Source organism: Scyliorhinus canicula, chromosome 7, assembly GCF_902713615.1.
Source record: "Scyliorhinus canicula chromosome 7, sScyCan1.1, whole genome shotgun sequence".
Lineage (NCBI taxonomy): Eukaryota > Metazoa > Chordata > Chondrichthyes > Carcharhiniformes > Scyliorhinidae > Scyliorhinus > Scyliorhinus canicula.
The window spans coordinates 245,265-266,561 of NC_052152.1; the positions used below are offsets into that span (position 1 = coordinate 245,265).

Genomic DNA, 21,297 nt, shown 5'->3' on the forward strand with positions numbered 1-21,297 from the left:
GCCGTGTCCCTCGGAGACTGCGCCGTGTCCCTCGGAGACTGCGCCGTGTCCCCCGGAGACTGCGCCCTGTCCCTCGGAGACTGCGCCATGTCCCTCGGAGACTGCGCCATGTCCCTCGGAGACTGAGCCGTGTCCCCCGGAGACTGAGCCATGTCCCCCGGAGACTGCGCCATGTCCCCCGGAGACTGCGCCATGTCCCTCGGAGACTGAGCCATGTCCCTCGGAGACTGAGCCATGTCCCTCGGAGACTGAGCCATGTCCCTCGGAGACTGAGCCATGTCCCTCGGAGACTGAGCCATGTCCCTCGGAGACTGAGCCATGTCCCTCGGAGACTGAGCCATGTCCCCCGGAGACTGAGCCATGTCCCCCGGAGACTGCGCCATGTCCCTCAGAGACTGAGCCATGTCCCTCGGAGACTGAGCCATGTCCCTCGGAGACTGAGCCATGTCCCTCGGAGACTGAGCCATGTCCCTCGGAGACTGAGCCATGTCCCTCGGAGACTGTGCCATGTCCCTCGGAGACTGAGCCATGTCCCTCGGAGACTGAGCCATGTCCCTCGGAGACTGAGCCATGTCCCTCGGAGACTGCGCCATGTCCCACGGAGACTGAGCCATGTCCCTCGGAGACTGAGCCATGTCCCTCGGAGACTGAGCCATGTCCCTCGGAGACTGCGCCATGTCCCTCGGAGACTGCGCCATGTTGCTCTGCGCCTGTGACACATCCCTCGGAGACTGGCCAAGATCGATCAGTGCCCAGCCAATGCTCTTGATGCCCTCAACTATGACCCTTTGTGATTGGGCCAAGTTCTGAAGCACCACAGCAATGTCCATGTGGGCCTGGAACATCTCTGCCTGTGAGTGGGCTCCCCTTCCTTGTCTCAACGATTGACTGCACAGTGTGCCCCAAGCCTTGGACAACTTGACCCATGACTCTGACTTCTTGCCCCAAGCTATCCACTGCGGATGCCACCGTTGAGTGTTGGCCTGGGTACAACGCATTGTCGGCACCGTCTCCTGCGCCTGAAGGTGGTTGGACTCTTCCAGCTGCACCTGTAGATGCCAGAAAGTTGCTGACACCCCTTCCTGTAAATCCTGGCTTTGAGTCTGCATCTTCCCCAGTGATGGGATCATACTTTCCAGAAGCGCGATACTTGTCAGGACTGCAGCTGCTTGCTGGGATTGGGCAGCCATCCAACCGCCGTCTTCCTGGGGAGTCCCTGCCTCCATGCAGCATCTTTGAAGTGCACACCAGGAGGTGATGAGAAGTCGGTGTCTTCCCCGGGCTGGTACCCGGGGTGTGCTGGGGATGTAGCTGGGGGAACACTGACCCCGGATGTCCCGGCCTCGCCTGATGGCGATCGTGCAAGACAATGGTGAGATCTTCTGATGGACTGGTCAGTGGCAGAGGGGTGACTACTTGCTATGGAGTTATCAGCTTTGCATTGGACTCTCACTTGGTTGAACCTCCATTTCAGCCATTGTCCTTTCCTCGCCCTCGCCTGGTAGATCCATTGTCCTCTTCAGGTCTTCTGGAGCTCTCACCTGTTATAGGCTGCTTTGTCCTCAGGGAAACAGAAAGGACATGGTGAGATGCATGGAGATGAGTTCTGGGGGATGCTGTACATGATGGCATGTGTTGGGGTTTGGTGGAGGCTGGGTATCAGGGAGATTAAGGCAGGTAGGGTGTGGTTGCTCTCTCAAGGATTGGGGGATGATGTGAACGGTGATGCCAGGGGCACGGTGACACAGTGGTTGGCACTGCTGCCTCACAGCTCCAATGACCCGGGTTCAATTTCGGCCTCAGGTGACTGTCCGTATGGAGTCTGCACGTTCTCCCCGTGTGTGCGTGGGTTTCCTCCGTTGCCCCGGTTTCCTCCCACAGTCCAAAGATGTGCAGGTTAGGTGAATTGGTCATGCTAAATTGCCCCTTAGTGTCAAAAGGTTAGGTGGGGTTACTGGGCTACAGGGATAGGGTGGAGGCGTGGGTTTAAGCATAAGCTCTTTCCAAAGGCCGGTGCAGACTCAATGGGCTGAATGGCCTCCTTCTACATTGTAAATTCTATGATTCTAAGGTTCAGCTGAGCTGCCCCGAGGAAGTCAGTCCTCCTTTTCTGCACTCAGCTCCAGTCCTCCTGGTCAGCCAGGCAGCACTGACTGCCTCTGCCACCTCCTCCCAGGCACTGTTGATGACAGCCAGCTTCAGTCTCCGCCCCACCCTGGGGAAGATAATGACCCTCCTCTCCTGAAATCCAGCGAATACAATCAAAACCAAATCAATCTCTCCTCATACATTCGTCCTGCCATCCCGGGAATCAGCCTGGTAAAGCTACACTGCATTCCCTCCAGAACAAGAACATCCTTCCTCCAATAAGGAGACCAAAACTGCACACAATATTCCAGGTGTGGCCTCACCAAGGCCCTGTTTAATTGCAGCAGGACATCCCTGCTCCTGTACTCGAATCCTCTTGCGATGAAGGCCACCATACCATTTGCCTTCTTTACCACCTGCTGTACCTGCACGCTTACCTTCAGTGACTGGTGTACGAGGACACTCAGGTCCCGGTGCATATTCCCCTCTCTTAATTTATAGCCATTCCGATATTAGTCTGCCTTCTTCTTTTTGCTACCAAAGTGGATAACCTTGCATTTATTACTGCATTTGCCATGCATTTGCCCACTCACTCAGCCTGTCCAAATCACACTGAAGAATTTCTGCATCCTCCTCACAGCTCACCCTCCCGGCCAACGTGGTGTCATCTGCAAATTTGGGGTTATGACATTTTGTTCCTTCATCTAACTCATTAATATATATTGTGAATGGCTGGGGTCCTCGCACCAATCTTGGGAATCTTGTTTGCGGCCATAACAACACCTATCTATGCCCCTTACAGTTGAATCCCTATAACTATTGCATTCCAACACTTTTTACTCCTCCCCCCTGCAGCAAACCAACCGTGGTGCAACAAATTCGACTGTTGCTCCTTTCCCCTGAGAGGTCATTCCCCTCAATAGTATCCACAATGGTACATCAGATTACAGGGGAATGGCCACAGAAGATTCCTGCACTCCCTACCTAGCTGTCGTGCTCTGCCTGGTGGTCACTCGTTCCTTTCCTGCCTGCGGAGCCTGAGCCTGCGGTGTGACCGCTTCTCTATACATGCTATCCACAACACTCTCCACCTCGCAGATGCTCCACAGTGTCCGCAGTCGGCGCTCCAGCTCCGAAACCAGGGCTTCCAGGAGCTGGAGATGGAGATACTTCCTGCACATATGCTGGATCCGGACACTGGAAATGTTCCCGGATTCCCACATGGAGCAGGAGGAGAAAACCACAAGAGGAGCTCTCCTGTCCATGACTTACAAATTTAAATTAAAGCTTTGGAAGATGCTTGATATCAGATTATATCCAATTCTCTATGGCCCTTCTTTCTTGGTCCTCTTTACTACCAATTATAGCTTATAGATTATAAACTACAAAACCTATAAACGACTTCCCGTACCAGCCTCCCCGAACAGGCGCCGGAATGTGGCGACTAGGGGCTTTTCACAGTAACTTCATTTGAAGCCTACTCGTGACAATAAGCCATTTTCATTTCATTTCAAAAGTATCTTCAAACTGTAAGTGATAAAATAATAAAAACTTAGAACATAGAACAGAGAGAAATAGAGCACAGAACAGGCCCTTCGGCCCACGATGTTGTGCCGAACTTTTGTCCTAGTTTAATCATAGTGTCCAAAATTCTATGATAATCTAAGGGCAATTTATCATGGCCAATCCACCCAACCTGCACATCTTTGGACTGTGGGAGGAAACCGGAGCACCCGGAGGAAACCCACGCACACACGGGGAGGATGTGCAGACTCCATACAGACAGTGACCCAAGCCGGAATTGAACATGGGACCCTGGAGCTGTGAAGCAATTGTGCTATCCACAATGCTACCGTGCTGCCCTTAAGAACAAATTAATCTACACTCCATTATTCTACCATCATCCATGTACCTATCCAATAGCCGCTTGAAGGTCCCGATTGTTTCCGACTCAACTACTTCCACAGGCAGTGCATTCCATGCCCCCACTACTCTCTGGGTAAAGAACCTACCTCTGACATCCCCCCTATACCTTCCACCATTCACCTTAAATTTATGTCCCCTTGTAATGGTTTGTTCCACCTGGGGAAAAAGTCTCTGACTGTCTACTCTATCTATTCCCCTGATCATCTTATAAACCTCTATCAAGTCGCCCCTCATCCTTCTCCGTTCTAATGAGAAAAGGCCGAGCACCCTCAACCTTTCCTCGTAAGACCCACTCTCCATTCCAGGCAACATCCTGGTAAATCTCCTTTGCACCTTTTCCAAAGCTTCCACATCCTTCCTAAAATGAGGCGACCAGAACTGCACACAGTGCTCCAAATGTGACCTTACCAAGGTTTTGTACAGCTGCATCATCACCTCACGGCTCTTAAACTCAATCCCTCTGTTAATGAACGCTAGCACACCATAGGCCTTCTTCACAGCTCTATCCACTTGAGTGGCAACTTTCAAAGATCTATGAACATAGACCCCAAGATCTCCCTGCTCCTCTACATTGCCAAGAACCCTACCATTAACCCTGTATTCCGCATTCATATTTGTCCTTCCAAAATGGACAACCTCACACTTAGAACATAGAACATAGAACGATACAGTGCAGTACAGGCCCTTCGGTCCTCGATGTTGCACCGACATGGAAAAAAACTAAAGGCCATCTAACCTACACTATGCCCTTAACATCCATATGCTTATCCAATAAACTTTTAAATGCCCTCAATGTTGGCGAGTTCACTACTGTTGCAGCTAGGGCATTCCACGGCCTCACCACTCTTTGCGTAAAAAACCCACCTCTGACCTCTGTCCTATATCTATTACCCCTCAATTTAAGGCTATGTCCCCTCGTGCTAGCCACCCCCATCCGTGGGAGAAGGCTCTCGCTGTCCACCCTATCTAACCCTCTTATCATTTTGTATGCCTCTATTAAGTCACCTCTTAACCTTCTTCTCTCTAACGAAAACAACCTCAAGTCCATCAGCCTTTCCTCATAAGATTTTCCCTCCATACCAGGCAACATCCTGGTAAATCTCCTCTGCACCCGCTCCAAAGCTTCCACGTCCTTCCTATAATGAGGCGACCAGAACTGTACGCAATACTCCAAATGCGGCCGTACTAGAGTTTTGTACAACTGCAACATGACCTCATGGCTCCGGAACTCAATCCCTCTACCAATAAAGGCCAACACACCATAGGCCTTCTTCACAACCCTATCAACCTGGGTGGCAACTTTCAGGGATCTATGTACATGGACACCGAGATCCCTCTGCTCATCCACACTACCAAGAATTTTACCATTAGCCAAATATTCCGCATTCCTGTTATTCTTTCCAAAGTGAATCACCTCACACTTCTCCACATTAAACTCCATTTGCCACCTCTCAGCCCAGCTCTGCAGCTTATCTATGTCACTCTGTAACCTGCAACATCCTTCCGCACTGTCTACAACTCCACCGACTTTAGTGTCGTCTGCAAATTTACTCACCCATCCTTCTGCGCCCTCCTCTAGGTCATTTATAAAAATGACAAACAGCAACGGCCCCAGAACAGATCCTTGTGGTACGCCACTCGTAACTGAACTCCATTCTGAACATTTCCTATCAACTACCACTCTCTGTCTTCTTTCAACTAGCCAATTTCTGATCTACATCTCTAAATCACCCTCAATCCCCAGCCTCCGTATTTTCTGCAATAGCCGACCGTGGGGAACCTTATCAAATGCTTTACTGAAATCCATATACACCACATCAACTGCTCTACCCTCGTCTACCTGTTCAGTCACCTTCTCAAAGAACTCGATAAGGTTTGTGAGGCATGACCTACCCTTCACAAAACCATGCTGACTATCCCTAATCATATTATTCCTATCTAGATGATTATAAATCGTATCTTTTATAATCCTCTCCAAGACCTTACCCACCACAGACGTTAGGCTCACCGGCCTATAGTTACCGGGGTTATTTCTACTCCCCTTCTTGAACAAAGGGACCACATTTGCTATCCTCCAGTCCTCTGGCACTATTCCTGTAGCCAATGATGACCTAAAAATCAAAGCCAAAGGCTCAGCAATCTCTACCCTGGCTTCCCAGAGAATCCTAGGATAAATCCCATCCGGCCCCGGGGACTTATCTATTTTCACCTTGTCCAGAATTGCCAACACTTCTTCCCTACGCACCTCAATGCCATCTATTCTAATAGCCTGGGTCTCAGCATTCTCCTCCACAATATTATCTTTTTCTTGAGTGAATACTGACGAAAAGTATTCATTTAGTATCTCGCTTATCTCCTCAGCCTCCACACACAACTTCCCACCACTGTCCTTGACTGGCCCTACTCTTACCCTAGTCATTCTTTTATTCCTGACATACCTATAGAAAGCTTTTGGGTTTTCCTTGATCCTACCTGCCAAAGACTTCTCATGTCCCCTCCTTGCTCGTCTCAGCTCTCTCTTTAGATCCTTCCTCGCTTCCTTGTAACTATCAAGCGCCCCAACTGAAACTTCACGCCTCATCTTCACATAGGCCTCCTTCTTCCTCTTAACAAGAGATTCCACTTCTTTGGTAAACCACGGTTCCCTCGCTCGGCCCCTTCCTCCCTGCCTGACTGGTACGTACTTATCAAGAACATGCAATAGCTGTTCCTTGAACAAGCTCCACATATCCAGTGTGCCCAACCCTTGCAGCCTACTTCTCCAACCAACACATCCTAAGTCATGTCTAATGGCATCATAATTGCCCTTCCCCCAGCTATAACTCTTGCCCTGCGGGGTATACTTATCCCTTTCCATCACTAACGTAAAGGTCACCGAATTGTGGTCACTGTTTCCAAAGTGCTCACCTACCTCCAGATCTAACACCTGGCCTGGTTCATTACCCAAAACCAAATCCAATGTGGCCTCGCCTCTTGTTGGCCTGTCAACATATTGTGTCAGGAAACCCTCCTGCACACATTGTACAAAGAATGACCCATCTAATGTACTCGAACTATATCTTTTCCAGTCAATATTTGGAAAGTTAAAGTCTCCCATAACAACTACCCTGTTACTTTCGCTCTTTTCCAGAATCATCTTCGCCATCCTTTCCTCTACATCCCTAGAACTATTAGGTGGCCTATAGAAAACTCCCAACAGGGTGACCTCTCCTTTCCTGTTTCTAACCTCAGCCCATACTACCTCAGAAGAAGACTCCCCATCTAGCATCCTTTCCGCCACCGTAATACTGTCCTTGACTAGCAGCGCCACACCTCCCCCTCTTTTGCCCCCTTCTCTGAGTTTACTAAAACACCTAAACCCCGGAACCTGCAACAACCATTCCTGTCCCTGCTCTATCCATGTCTCTGAAATGGCCACAACATCGAAGTCCCAGGTACCAACCCATGCTGCCAGTTCCCCTACCTTATTTCGTATACTCCTGGCATTGAAGTAGACACACTTCAAACCACCTACCTGAACACTGGCACCCTCTTGCGAAGTCAAATCTGTGCCCCTGACCTCTATACTCTCAATCTCCCGTACCCCAAAACTACAATCCAGGTTCCCATGCCCCTGCTGAATTAGTTTAAACCCCCCCAAAGAGCACTAACAAATCTCCCCCCCCAGGATATTGGTGCCCCTCAGGTTCAGATGTAGACCATCCTGTCTATAGAGGTCCCACCTTCCCCAGAAGGTGGGACCTCTTGACAGGGTTAAACTCCATCTGCCACTTCTCAGCCCAGCTCTGCATCCTATCTATGTCTCTTTGTAGCCGATAACAGCCCTCCTCACTATCTACAACGCCACCAATCTTCGTATCATCTGCAAATTTACTGACCCACCCTTCAACTCCCTCATCCAAGTCATTAATGAAAATCACAAACAGCAGAGGACCCAGAAGTGATCCCTGCGGTACGCCACTGGTAACTGGGCTCCAGGCTGAATATTTGCCATCCACCACCACTCTCTGACTTCTATTGGTTAGCCAGTTCGTTATCCAACTGGCCAAATTTCCCACTATCCCATGCCTCCTTACTTTCTGCATAAGCCTACCATGGGGAACCTTATCAAATGCCTTACTAAAATCCATGTACACTACATCCACTGCTTTACCTTCAGCCACATTCTTGGTCACCTCCTCAAAGAAGTCAATAAGACTTGTAAGGCAAGACCTACACCTCACAAATCCGTGCTGACTATCCCTAATCAAGCAGTGTCTTTCCAGATGCTCAGAAATCCTATCCCTCAGTACCCTTTCCATTACTTTGCCTACCACCGAAGTAAGACTAACTGGCCTGTAATTCCTAGGGTTATCCCTATTCCCTTTTTTGAACTTACCTGACCTTACCCACTACTTGCCAATAAGCTCTCTCTCCTGTAGCTTCAACTGGTGCAGCAGGGCATGACCCCACACAATTCAATTCCCACATTGTTTCAAATTCCAGATAACCACACTCACTCTGGCTGATTCTCACTGCGAATGTGGTCTCTCCCAATGCTTGTGTGCAAAGCTCACTCTTTCTATCTACCACCCTTATTTTTATTTTCAGTTTGCCTCTCCTTTGCTCTCTATTAAATTATCATAAGCTTCTTTTTACTGCTTGATTTGAATCTTTACATCTCAACCTATTTCACAATATGATTAAATTTATCCACTATAGTTTTTATTTTAGTGCCTTCATTAAGGATGTTTCTAAGCCTGGTCATGTTGGGAGGAAAGCTGGGGAATCATTTCAAAAGTTTCATTCAGATGAAGGTATTCAGATTTTCTTGAGACAAGAACACAAGTACTCAAAATTGAAAAAGATCTTACAAATAATTAGACCCTTGCAGCTTTTGGCTCATGTTTTAAAAACACTTTAGTATATGAAGTTGAAAGATAAGAGAGACAGATTAATTCTCTTTTAAAAGTCATGCATTGTCCTCATTCAATTTTATATTAGCATTACTTGATAAAATTATAGTATATTGGGAATTGGCAAAGTTGAGTTGGTTGAGGTATTGAGTTTCCGACAGGAAATGCTATGAGGCAAAACTGAGATGGCACAGTTACAGTGTTCCACTGGCAAGAACACACAGTTACAGCGTTCCACTGGCAAGAACACACAGTTACAGCGTTCCACTGGCAAGAACACACAGTTACAGCGTTCCACTGGCAAGAACACACAGTTACAGCGTTCCACTGGCAAGAACACACAGTTACAGCGTTCCACTGGCAAGAACACACAGTTACAGCGTTCCACTGGCAAGGACACACAGTTACAGCGTTCCACTGGCAAGGACACACAGTTACAGCGTTCCACTGGCAAGGACACACAGTTACAGTGTTCCACTGGCAAGGACACACAGTTACAGTGTTCCACTGGCAAGAACACACAGTTACAGTGTTCCACTGGCAAGAACACACAGTTACAGTGTTCCACTGGCAAGAACACACAGTTACAGTGTTCCACTGGCAAGAACACACAGTTACAGTGTTCCACTGGCAAGAACACACAGTTACAGTGTTCCACTGGCAAGAACACACAGAGTTACAGTGTTCCACTGGCAATAATACAGAGTTACAGTATGCCACTGGCAAGAACACACAGTTAGTGTTCCACTGGCAATAATAGAGTTACAGTGTTCCACTGGTAGGAACACACAGTTACAGTGTGCCACTGGCAAGAACACACAGTTAGTGTTCCACTGGCAATAATAGAGTTACAGTGTTCCACTGGCAAGAACACACAGTTACAGTGTTCCACTGGCAATAATACAGAGTTACAGTGTGCCACTGACAAGAACACACCATTACAGTGTTCCACTGGCAAGAACACAAAGTTACAGTGTGCCACTGGCAAGAACACACAGTTACATTGTGCCACTGGCAATAATACAGAGTTACAGTGTTCCACTGGCAAGAACACACCATTACAGTGTTCCACTGGCAAGAACACAAAGTTACAGTGTGCCACTGGCAAGAACACACAGTTACATTGTGCCACTGGCAATAATACAGAGTTACAGTGTTCCACTGGCAAGAACACACAGTTACAGTGTGCCACTGGCAATAATACAGAGTTACAGTGTTCCACTGGCAAGAACACACAGTTACAGTGTTCCACTGGCAATAATACAGAGTTACAGTGTGCCACTGGCAAGAACACACAGTTAGTGTTCCACTGGCAATAATACAGAGTTACAGTGTTCAACTGGCAAGAACACACAGTTACAGTGTGCCACTGGCAAGAACACACAGTTACAGTGTTCCACTGGCAATAATACCACTTTTCCAGGAGAGAAGCGAGCACTTTTCCAGGAGACTCATCAGGAGTGAGACTCATACAGAGTGGGAGATTGAAACTTGGTAATTTGGTGCAGTGAGGTAATTCGGTGCAGAGTGTGAGGAGGTGCTTTTTAACCCTGGTAAGTGACTGGTAAGTAGGCTCTCTTTTTCTTTTCATTGTCTAATTTATTTATTTTTATTTTGAAATTCTAGTTGTTTAAGTTTACCAAGTGTTTAAGACATGGCAGGAGATCCCAGACCCGTGTCATGCTCCTTGTGTGCGATGTGGGAGCTCAGGGACACGTCCACTGTCCCTGGCTCCTTCACGTGCAAGACGTGTGTTCAGTTGCAGCTCTTGTTAGACCGCTTGACGGCTCTGGAGCTGCGGATGGACTCACTTTGGAGCATCCGCGATGCTGAGGAGGTCGTGGATAGCACGTTTAGCGAGTTGGTCACACCGCAGGTGAAGGTTACTGAGGGAGATAGAAAATGGGTGACCAAAAGAAAGAGCAAGAGTAGGAAGGCAGTGCAGGTGTCCCCTGCGGTCATCTCCCTGCAAAACAGATATACCGCTTTGGATACTGTTGAGGAAGATGGCTCACCAGGGGAAGGCAGCAGCAGCCAGGTTCATGGCACCGTGGCTGGCTCTGCTGCACAGCAGGGCAGGAAGAAAAATGGCAGGGCTATAGTGATAGGGGACTCGATCGTAAGGTGAATAGACAGGCAGTTCTGTGGACGCAATCGAGACTCCAGGATGGTATGTTGCCTCCCTGGTGCAAGGGTCAAGGATGTCTCGGAGCGGCTGCAGGACATTCTGGGGGGAGGGGGGGGTGAACAGCCAGCTGTCGTGGTGCACATAGGCACCAACGATATAGGTAAAAAACGGGATGAGGTCCTACAAGCGGAATTCAGGGAGTTAGGAGTTAAACTAAAAAGTAGGACCTCAAAGGTAGTAATCTCAGGATTGCTACCAGTGCCACGAGCTAGTCAGAGTAGGAATGTCAGGATAGATAGGATGAATGCGTGGCTCGAGAGATGGTGCAAGAGGGAGGGATTCAAATTCCTGGGGCATTGGGACCGGTTCTGGGGGAGGTGGGACCAGTACAAACCGGACGGTCTGCACTTGGGCAGGACTGGAACCGATGTCCTAGGGGGGGTGTTTTCTAGAGCTGTTGGGGAGGGTTTAAACTAATGTGGCAGGGGGATGGGAACCAATGCTGGAAGTTGGAAGGTAGTAAAACAGGGACAGAAACAAAAGGAAGTAAGGGGAAAAGTGCAAGGCAGAGAAGACATAGTCAGAAATCCATAAGGGCGACAGTACAAGGTACAGTGACTGAGGGGAGCACAGTGAATAGGCCCAGTAATAACAAAAGGAATAAAACTGGAGATGTTAAGATTCAAAACAGAGGTAAAAAAAACCAACATAAGTGTACTTTACCTGAATGCTCGTAGTATTCGGAATAAAGTAAATGAGTTGGTGGCACAAATCATCGTAAATGACTATGATTTAGTGGCCATTACTGAAACATGGTTAAAGGATGGTCACAACTGGGAGTTAAATATCCGAGGGTATCAAACTATTCGGAAGGACAGAGTGGATGGTAAGGGAGGTGGTGTTGCTCTGTTATTTAAGGATGACATCCGGGCAATAGTAAAGGATGACATCGGTGCTATGGAGGATAAGGTTGAATCCATTTGGGTGGAAATCAGGAATAGTAAGGCGAAAAAGTCACTGAAAGGAGTAGTCTATCGGCCACCAAATAGTAACGAGATGGTGGGGCAGGCAATAAACAAAGAAATAACTGATGCATGTAGAAATGGTACAGCAGTTATCATGGGGGATTTTAATCTCCATGTCGATTGGTTTAACCAGGTCGGTCAAGGCAACCGTGAGGAGGAGTTTATAGAATGTATCCGCGAATGTTTCCTAGAACAGTATGTAATGGAACCTACGAGGGAACAAGCGGTCCTAGATCTTGTCCTGTGTAATGAGACAGGATTGATTCATGATCTCATAGTTAGGGATCCTCTCGGAAGGAGCGATCACAATATGGTGGAATTTAAAATACAGATGGAGGGTGAGAAAGTAAAATCAAATACTAGTGTTTTGTGTTTAAACAAAGAAGATTACAAGGGGATGAGAGAAGAACTAGCTAAGGTAGACTGGGAGCTAAGACTTTATGGTGGAACAGTTGAGGAACAGTGGAGAACCTTCCAAGCGATTTTTCACAGTGCTCAGCAAAGGTTTATACCAACAAAAAGGAAGGACGGAAGAAAGAGGGAAAATCGACCGTGGATATCTAAGGAAATAAGGGAGAGTATCAAATTGAAGGAAAAAGCATATAAAGTGGCAAAGAGTGCTGGGAGATTAGAGGACTGGGAAATCTTTAGGGGGCAACAGAAAGCTACTAAAAAAGCTATAAAGAAGAGTAAGATAGAGTATGAGAGTAAACTTGCTCAGAATATAAAAACAGACAGTAAAAGTTTTTACAAATATATAAGACAAAAAAGAGTGGCTAAGGTAAATATTGGTCCTTTAGAGGATGAGAAGGGAGTTTTAATAATGGGAAATGAGGAAATGGCTGAGGAACTGAACAGGTTTTTTGGGTCGGTCTTCACAGTGGAAGACACAAATAACATGCCAGCGACTGATAGAAATGAGGCTATGACAGGTGAGGACCTTGAGAGGATTGTTATCACTAAGGAGGGAGTGATGGGCAAGCTAATGGGGCTAAAGGTAGACAAGTCTCCTGGCCCTGATGGAATGCATCCCAGAGTGCTAAAAGAGATGGCTAGGGAAATTGCAGATGCACTAGTGATAATTTACCGAAATTCACTAGACTCTGGGGTGGTCCCGGTGGATTGGAAATTAGCAAACGTGACGCCACTGTTTAAAAAAGGAGGTAGGCAGAAAGCAGGAAATTATAGGCCAGTGAGTTTAACGTCGGTAATAGGGAAGATGCTGGAATCTATCATCAAGGAAGAAATTGCGAGGCATCTGGATAGAAATTGGGGCAGCACGGTAGCATAGTGGTTAGCATCAATGCTTCACAGCTCCAGGGTCCCAGGTTCGGTTCCCGGCTGGGTCACTGTCTGTGCGGAGTCTGCACGTCCTCCCCGTGTGTGCGTGGGTTTCCTCCGGGTGCTCCGGTTTCCTCCCACAGTCCAAAGATGTGCGGGTTAGGTGGATTGGCCATGCTAAATTGCCCGTAGTGTCCTAAAAAGTAAGGTTAAGGGGGAAGTTGTTGGGTTATGGGTATAGGGTGGATATGTGAGTTTGAATAGGGTGATCATTGCTCGGCACAACATCGAGGGCCGAAGGGCCTGTTCTGTGCTGTACTGTTCTAAATCTAAATCTAAATTGTCCCATTGGGCAGACGCAGCATGGGTTCGTAAAAGGCAGGTCATGCCTAACTAATTTAGTGGAATTTTTTGAGGACATTACCAGTGCAGTAGATAACGGGGAGCCGATGGATGTGGTATATCTGGATTTCCAGAAAGCCTTTGACAAGGTGCCACACAAAAGGTTGCTGCATAAGATAAAGATGCATGGCATTAAGGGTAAAATAGTAGCATGGATAGAGGATTGGTAAATTAATAGAAAGCAAAGAGTTGGGATAAATGGGTGTTTCTCTGGTTGGCAATCAGTAGCTAGTGGTGTCCCTCAGGGATCCGTGTTGGGCCCACAATTGTTCACAATTTACATAGATGATTTGGAGTTGGGGACCAAGGGCAATGTGTCCAAGTTTGCAGATGACACTAAGATGAGTGGTAAAGCGAAAAGTGCAGAGGATACTGGAAGTCTGCAGAGGGATTTGGATAGGTTAAGTGAATGGGCTCGGGTCTGGCAGATGGAATACAATGTTGACAAATGTGAGGTTATCCATTTTGGTAGGAATAACAGCAAACGGGATTATTATTTAAACGATAAAATATTAAAGCATGCCGCTGTTCAGAGAGACTTGGGTGTGCTGGTGCATGAGTCACAGAAGGTTGGTTTACAAGTGCAACAGGTGATTAAGAAGGCAAATGGAATTTTGTCCTTCATTGCTAGAGGGATGGAGTTTAAGACTAGGGAGGTTATGTTGCAATTGTATATGGTGTTAGTGCGGCCACACCTGGAGTATTGTGTTCAGTTTTGGTCTCCTTACTTGAGAAAGGACGTACTGGCGCTGGAGGGTGTGCAGAGGAGATTCACTAGGTTAATCCCAGAGCTGAAGGGGTTGGATTATGAGGAGAGGTTGAATAGACTGGGACTGTACTCGTTGGAATTTAGATGGATGAGGGGGGATCTTATAGAAACATTTAAAATTATGAAGGGAATAGATAGGATAGATGCGGGCAGGTTGTTTCCACTGGCGGGTGACAGCAGAACTAGGGGGCATAGCCTCAAAATAAGGGGAAGTAGATTTAGGACTGAGTTTAGGAGGAACTTCTTCACCCAAAGGGTTGTGAATCTATGGAATTCCTTGCCCAGTGAAGCAGTTGAGGCTCCTTCATTACATGTTTTTAAGGTAAAGATAGATAGTTTTTTGAAGAATAAAGGGATTAAGGGTTATGGTGTTCGGGCCGGAAAGTGGAGCTGAGTCCACAAAAGATCAGCCATGATCTCATTGAATGGCGGAGCAGGCTCAAGGGGCCAGATGGCCTACTCCTGCTCCTAGTTCTTATGTTCTTATGTTCTTATAATACAGAGTTACAGTGTTTCACTGGCAAGAACACACAGTTACAGTGTTCCACTGGCAAGAACACACAGCTACAGTGTTCCACTGGCAAGAACACACAGTTACAGTGTTCCACTGGCAATAATACAGTTACAGTGTTCCACTGGCAAGAACACACAGTTACAGTGTTCCACTGGCAAGAACACACAGTTACAGTGTGCCACTGGCAAGAACACACAGTTACAGCGTTCCACTGGCAATAATACAGTTACAGTGTTCCACTGGCAAGAACACACAGTTACAGTGTTCCACTGGCAATAATACAGTTACAGTGTTCCACTGGCAAGAACACACAGTTACAGTGTGCCACTGGCAAGAACACACAGTTACAGTGTTCCACTGGCAAGAACACACAGTTACAGTGTGCCACTGGCAAGAACACACAGTTACAGTGTTCCACTGGCAATAATACACAGTTACAGTGTGCCACTGGCAAGAACACACAGTTACAGTGTTCCACTGGCAAGAACACACAGTTACAGTGTGCCACTGGCAATAATACACAGTTACAGTGTGCCACTGGCAAGAACACACAGTTACAGTGTGCCACTGGCAATAATACACAGTTACAGTGTTCCACTGGCAAGAACACACAGTTACAGTGTGCCACTGGCAAGAACACACAGTTACAGTGTTCCACTGGCAATAATACAGTTACAGTGTGCCACTGGCAAGAACACACAGATACAGTGTGCCACTGGCAAGAACACACAGTTACAGTGTTCCACTGGCAATAACATAGAGTTACAGTGTTCCACTGGCAATAATACAGAGTTACAGTGTTCCACTGGCAGGAACACACAGTTACAGTGTTCCACTGGCAATAATACAGAGTTACAGTGTTCCACTGGCAATAATACAGAGTTACAGTGTTCCACTGGCAATAATACAGAGTTACAGTGTTCCACTGGCAATAATACAGAGTTACAGTGTTCCACTGGCAATAATACAGAGTTAGTGTTCCACTGGCAATAATACAGAGTTACAGTGTTCCACTGGCAATAATACAGAGTTACAGTACGTCACTGGAAAAATAATATGCCATTTTTAATGAAAGTTTATTTCTGTTGTGTAATGCTGGTGCTTTTGCTGCAGATTCCGGCTCTTGGATTGTGCTGCTGTGAAGAAGTCAAAGAAACAAAGAACTGGCAAATGATTGAACCCCCAGTCAGGACACTGACTCATGGGCCCAACCCAGCATTTAGCTGGAAAGAGACCATATTGCAAATTTGACATTACATTCACTGCATAATTTCTTCCCACTGAACCAATCATAACACACAACGAGGTGAAGGTAGTGGTTAAATACCTAAAGTCTAACTTAATAATAACACTGAATGAACGAACATAAGAATGGGAGCAGAGGTAGACCATTCGGCCCCTCGAACATGCTCTGCCATTCAATACAATCATGGGTAAACTTTGACCTCAACTCCACTTCCCACCCACTCCCCATATCCCTGATTCCCCCCAGAATCTAGAATTCCACCTCAGTCTTGAATATACACAATGACTGAGCACCTACTGCTGATGGTATAGAGAACTCCAAAGATTCACAACAATTTGAATGAAGAAATTGCTCCTCATCTCAATCTAAAATAATCAATCCCTTATCCTGAGAATATTTCCCCGCGTTGAGACTCTCCAACCAGAGCAAATAATTTGTTTCAACCCTCTGGAGAATCTTATAGGTTCCAATTAGATCAACTCTTACTCCTCTTGTTACGATCCCAGCTGATTTTATAACTGTATGGGAAGGTTCCAGAATGCAACCCTTGCTCAAAAGACAATGGCTGGGATTCTCCATCCCACCGCACCCGTTATCTCCCAGCAGCGGGATCCACTGTCCCTGTTTCCCATTGTGAGCCCCACACCGTCAGGAAATCCCCGGCTGTTAGTGCGCTGCCAGTGAAGGGGATGATCGCACCGACAGAAATGTGGAGGATCAGAGTCACAGGATCTCTAATTAGTTTTTACTTTAAGAAACAAACATGAGAGGTTGGCCTTGTTCACCATGCATTTTCACAAATTGTATGACATTGAACATTAGGGGGGGGTCGGGAATGTCAAAATTCATGATGATTATTTTTCATTGGTGGTTTTGTATTCAAAATGGTGGGAGCTGTGTGAGGGTGGGTGGAATGAGGGGTTTGTTGTCTCGGGGATTGCCATTGTATTTGTTGTTATTGTTAATTATTTGTTATTGTAAATATGGTGAAAATGTGAAAAAGGAGAATAAAAATATTTATATAAAAAAAAAACACGATAGGTTGGATTATGCTACAAGACTCCCCTCTCCCAATAGTTTGAGAAATACACACAGATTTTAGCATTAAGACATAAAAAGTACATCTTAAACTATAATGGTCTCAGGAACAAGTTCTTTTAAGCTGTGGTCAAAGACTCTCCACTCAGAACCTGAGTGGATGTCTGTGGATCTCTCCTCAAAGACCACCCAGATGATTGTCACATGAGTTTCCAAACTCCACTCCAAAACACACACTTTAAAATCTTCTTTCACAAAAATGCTTTCCATCAGCGGTTTGTAATCTGAAATCCAGTCCAGGTTTTCCAAATGATACTTTAAACAAAACTTCCGTTCCACTTTTAACACCGATTCCAGTATTCAGGTTTTGTAACTCTCTACTCATGAGTTCTTTGCCTTGACTTCTGTACAAATGGTCACAATTGCTTTAACTCGTGATTTCCAAGCTCTATTAACAGGGCATCAAACTTTTGATTTACCTCTGAAGTCTTCTTTCCCACTTTAATTCTGGTTACTGTAATTCTCTCACAACACTTTGTCGTCTTCCCTTGAATTCTCCCCTGAATGGTTATTTGCTCTCTGTTCTCTGAAATTCATTCTTCTTAAGACATTCTTTCTGTCCCAATTGCCTGGTTATCTGGCTGTTTAGGACATCTTTCTCTTTGCAGATCCGTTTATTTGTCCAGCTTCTCCTGGCAGAGATAAGAGATGTTCATTCCCTGGTGTCCTTCAACTGCAACCACATTCAGCTAAAAACTACATTTAAAAGCCTTTCTACCTTAAAAGGTTGACAGTTGTAAGCAACCACGGCTACTTCTACCAGCCTCTATTTACCAATCACACCATAACTCTCTCTATGCACAATAGAAACGTAGTTGGAACTTAAACAACGGCCACATATACAAACACCTCTGTCCAGCATGAATCTAACTATGGGTTTTACCTTCTTTTGACACAGTATTACAATCCCAGACCAGACCCAAACAATAGCTAGGATACTGGACCGAAACCCCAAACGTTTAGTACATTTTGTAAGACTTTGTGGAAAGAATGATTCTCTCCAGGAGTGATTGCATGAAGAAATAGGGATTTGGGACTCCCACAGTGCAAAGTTGTGCAGGTTAGGTGGATTGACAATGCTAAATTGCCCTTAGTATTCAAAAAGGTTAAGTGGGATTACTGGGATAGGATGGAGGTGTGGGTTTAAGTAGGGTGCTCTTCCCAAGGGCTGGTGCAGACCTGATGGGCCAAATGGCCTCCTTCTGCACTGCAAATTCTATGATTCGATAGAGTCCCTTAAAATTATTGCTCTAGTGCTTTGTCACTCCGTGTTTAACAAAAGAGCCAGCCGTGGTGCCACAACTCTGGCTGCTGTTATCTCCTGATAGGCCATCCCCCCCCCCCCCCCCCCCAAGTATCCAAAACGCTATACCTGTTAGAGAGGGGGGCGACCACAGGGGATTCCTGCACTGACTGCCTGCCTCATCACCCATCTATCTGTCTGCTTCTTGGGTGTCACCACATCACTAAAACTCCTGTCCATGACGCTTTCCGCCACCTTCGTGCTCCTAAGTGCATCCAGCTGCTGCTCCAACTAATCCATGCAGTCTGTGAGGAGCTGCAATTGGGTGATTTCCTGCAGATGTAGTCGTCTGAGACGCTGGAAGGGTGGTGACTGTCTGGAACCACACGGGGAGCTGCCACACAATGCAGCTATAGGCAGTCGTCCTCCGTCTCCACGTCCTTGGGAGTAGTTCATCCAAATGGAAGGTACGGCCCCTGGGCTGGCCCCAGTTTCTGTTGGAACGACGGCGCCTCTGGCAACCCCAGGACCGGCATCCATGATGGGGTTGGAGCCCACAAGTCTGACACAGACATGGCGCCTCATCTGTTTTGGGGCTGTTTAGCACAGGGCTAAGTCGCTGGCTTTGAAAGCACACCAAGCAGGTCAGCAGCACGGTTCGATTCCCGTAACAGCATCCCCGAACAGGCGCCGGAATGTGGCGACTAGGGGCTTTTCACAGTAACTTCATTGAAGCCTACTCGTGACAATAAGCGATTTTCATTTTCATTTCATTTCATCTATTGGTTCTGGAGAAGACTCCCTTCGGGGAGGAATGTCCGACGGCCACTGGCGTTGATCTGGACGTCGCCTTGCCCAAGGTACCGCAGGGGTGCAGGGGGACGCTTTCAGACAGAAGGGTTTGCGCCCCAAGGCGTGCACCTCCATTCCCTGTAGCTCCTGCACTCCCCATTCTGCACTCTCGGGACAATACTATTTGAATGGCCTGTTGAAAAGTTAATGTTGGCTCAGCTAACAACTTTCTCTGGGTGGCCGCACTGTTAATACCGCAAACCAGATGATAGCGTAACATTTCTGACAAAGTCTTACCATAGTCACAGTACGCCGCAATCTTTCATAGCCTGGATAGAAACTCGGCAAGGGATTCTCCTGGGGTCCTCTCAGCGGTATTAAACCGGTAACGTTGGACTATCGTGAACGGGGTTGGGTTAAAATGTTGCCCCACTAAGTTCACAAGTTCATCAAACGTTTTGGCGATCAGCGCAGCTGGGTACGTAACATACCCCAAAGGTATGCGGGCTGCAGGCAGTGAGCAATATGACCACCTGGCACTCGTTTTCGGTGATGTTTGTTTGCCCGGAAATAGTAACGCATCCGTTGTGCGTACTGGTTCCAGCTTTCCAGCGCAGCGTCAAAAGCATCCAAACGTCTATACAGAGGCATGGTGTAATAGAAAACAACTTCCAACCTGTATCCAACAAAAATCCAGGGAGGTGGCTCCAGCAGCATAGACAGCTAGTCACTTTAACCCTCGTCGCCAGTTTTGTGAGCGCCACGAAGAATCCAGCACGAGTTGAAGGATGGAAAGAAATAACATTTATTTACAATAACATATATGTACACAACAGCAGCAGCAACTTCCCTTGCTGCTCACTCTCCTCTAGCCAGTTCCAAATTGGCCAGCTTTATTTTTGCAGGGAATCTGCTAATGATTTCTCCGCCCCCCTCATTGGGGAAGCTCATACTCCCAAAGGATTGTGGGATTGCCATTAGTCCCCAGCCAATGGTAAGCAGGCAGGTTATAACAGAATGGTAGTCCCTCAAACTCTGTCCCTCCCCTGTTCAGGTTCACAAGGAATGCCTTGCTCTTGCCCATGTTGTTTATAGCCCGAAAAGGCTCCAAACTCTTCCAGTAGTTGCATGATTGCTTTCAGGCCGTTCTGTGGGTCCGAGACGTAGAAGTCATCCACATAGAGTGAGACTCTATGTTCTCTGCCTCCCTTTCAGCTTTTTGCATCTCGCAGGGCGATTGCCATGGATTCAATTGCCAGGTAGAACAGAAATGGTGATAGTGGCCATCCCTGCTTTCTGCCCCTGGAAATATTCAAAGCTGGTGGTATTGGTCCGAATGCGTGCCTCGGGGTGGTTGTACAGGGGTTTCAGCCATGAGATGCACAACTGTCCCCAGCCCAAACCGCTAGACTACCTCGATGAGGTACTTCCATTCAACTCTGTCGAAAGCCTTTTCTGCGTCCATGGAGATGATCACATCTGGTGTTCTCTCCCCAGATAATAATAATAATCTTTATTGTCACAAGTAGGCTTACATTAACATTACAATGAAGTTACTGTGAAAAGCCCCTAGTCGCCACAGTGCGGTGCCTCTTCGGGTACAATAAGGGAGAATTCAGAATGTCCAAATTACCCAACAGCACATATTTCGGGACTTGTGGAATGAAACCGGAGCACCCGGAGGAAACCCACGCAGACATGGGGTGAACATGCAGACTCCGCACAGCTAGTGACCCAAGTCAGGAATCAAACCTGGCACCCTGGCGTGTGAAGCCATAGTGCTAACCACCGTGCTATCATGCTGCCCAGATGGGGTCATTATTACATTCAGCAGCCGCCTGATGTTCACAGTTAGCTGCCTACCCTTGACAAAGCCCATCTGGTCTTCTG

At 47.0% G+C, this 21,297-nt stretch overlaps 1 protein-coding gene across 1 annotated transcript in view; it reads left to right on the forward strand.

The window, feature by feature from the left end:
- Window positions 1-16,890, forward strand: part of LOC119968698 (ubiquitin-associated and SH3 domain-containing protein A-like) — a 231,182-nt gene extending 214,292 nt beyond the window's left edge. The window contains exon 14 of the mRNA XM_038801292.1: window positions 16,142-16,890. Within this exon, the coding sequence (XP_038657220.1) occupies window positions 16,142-16,279 (138 nt within the window). The 3' untranslated portion in view covers window positions 16,280-16,890. The remainder of the gene's footprint in view (window positions 1-16,141) is intronic.
- The last annotated feature ends 4,407 nt before the right edge of the window (window positions 16,891-21,297 follow it).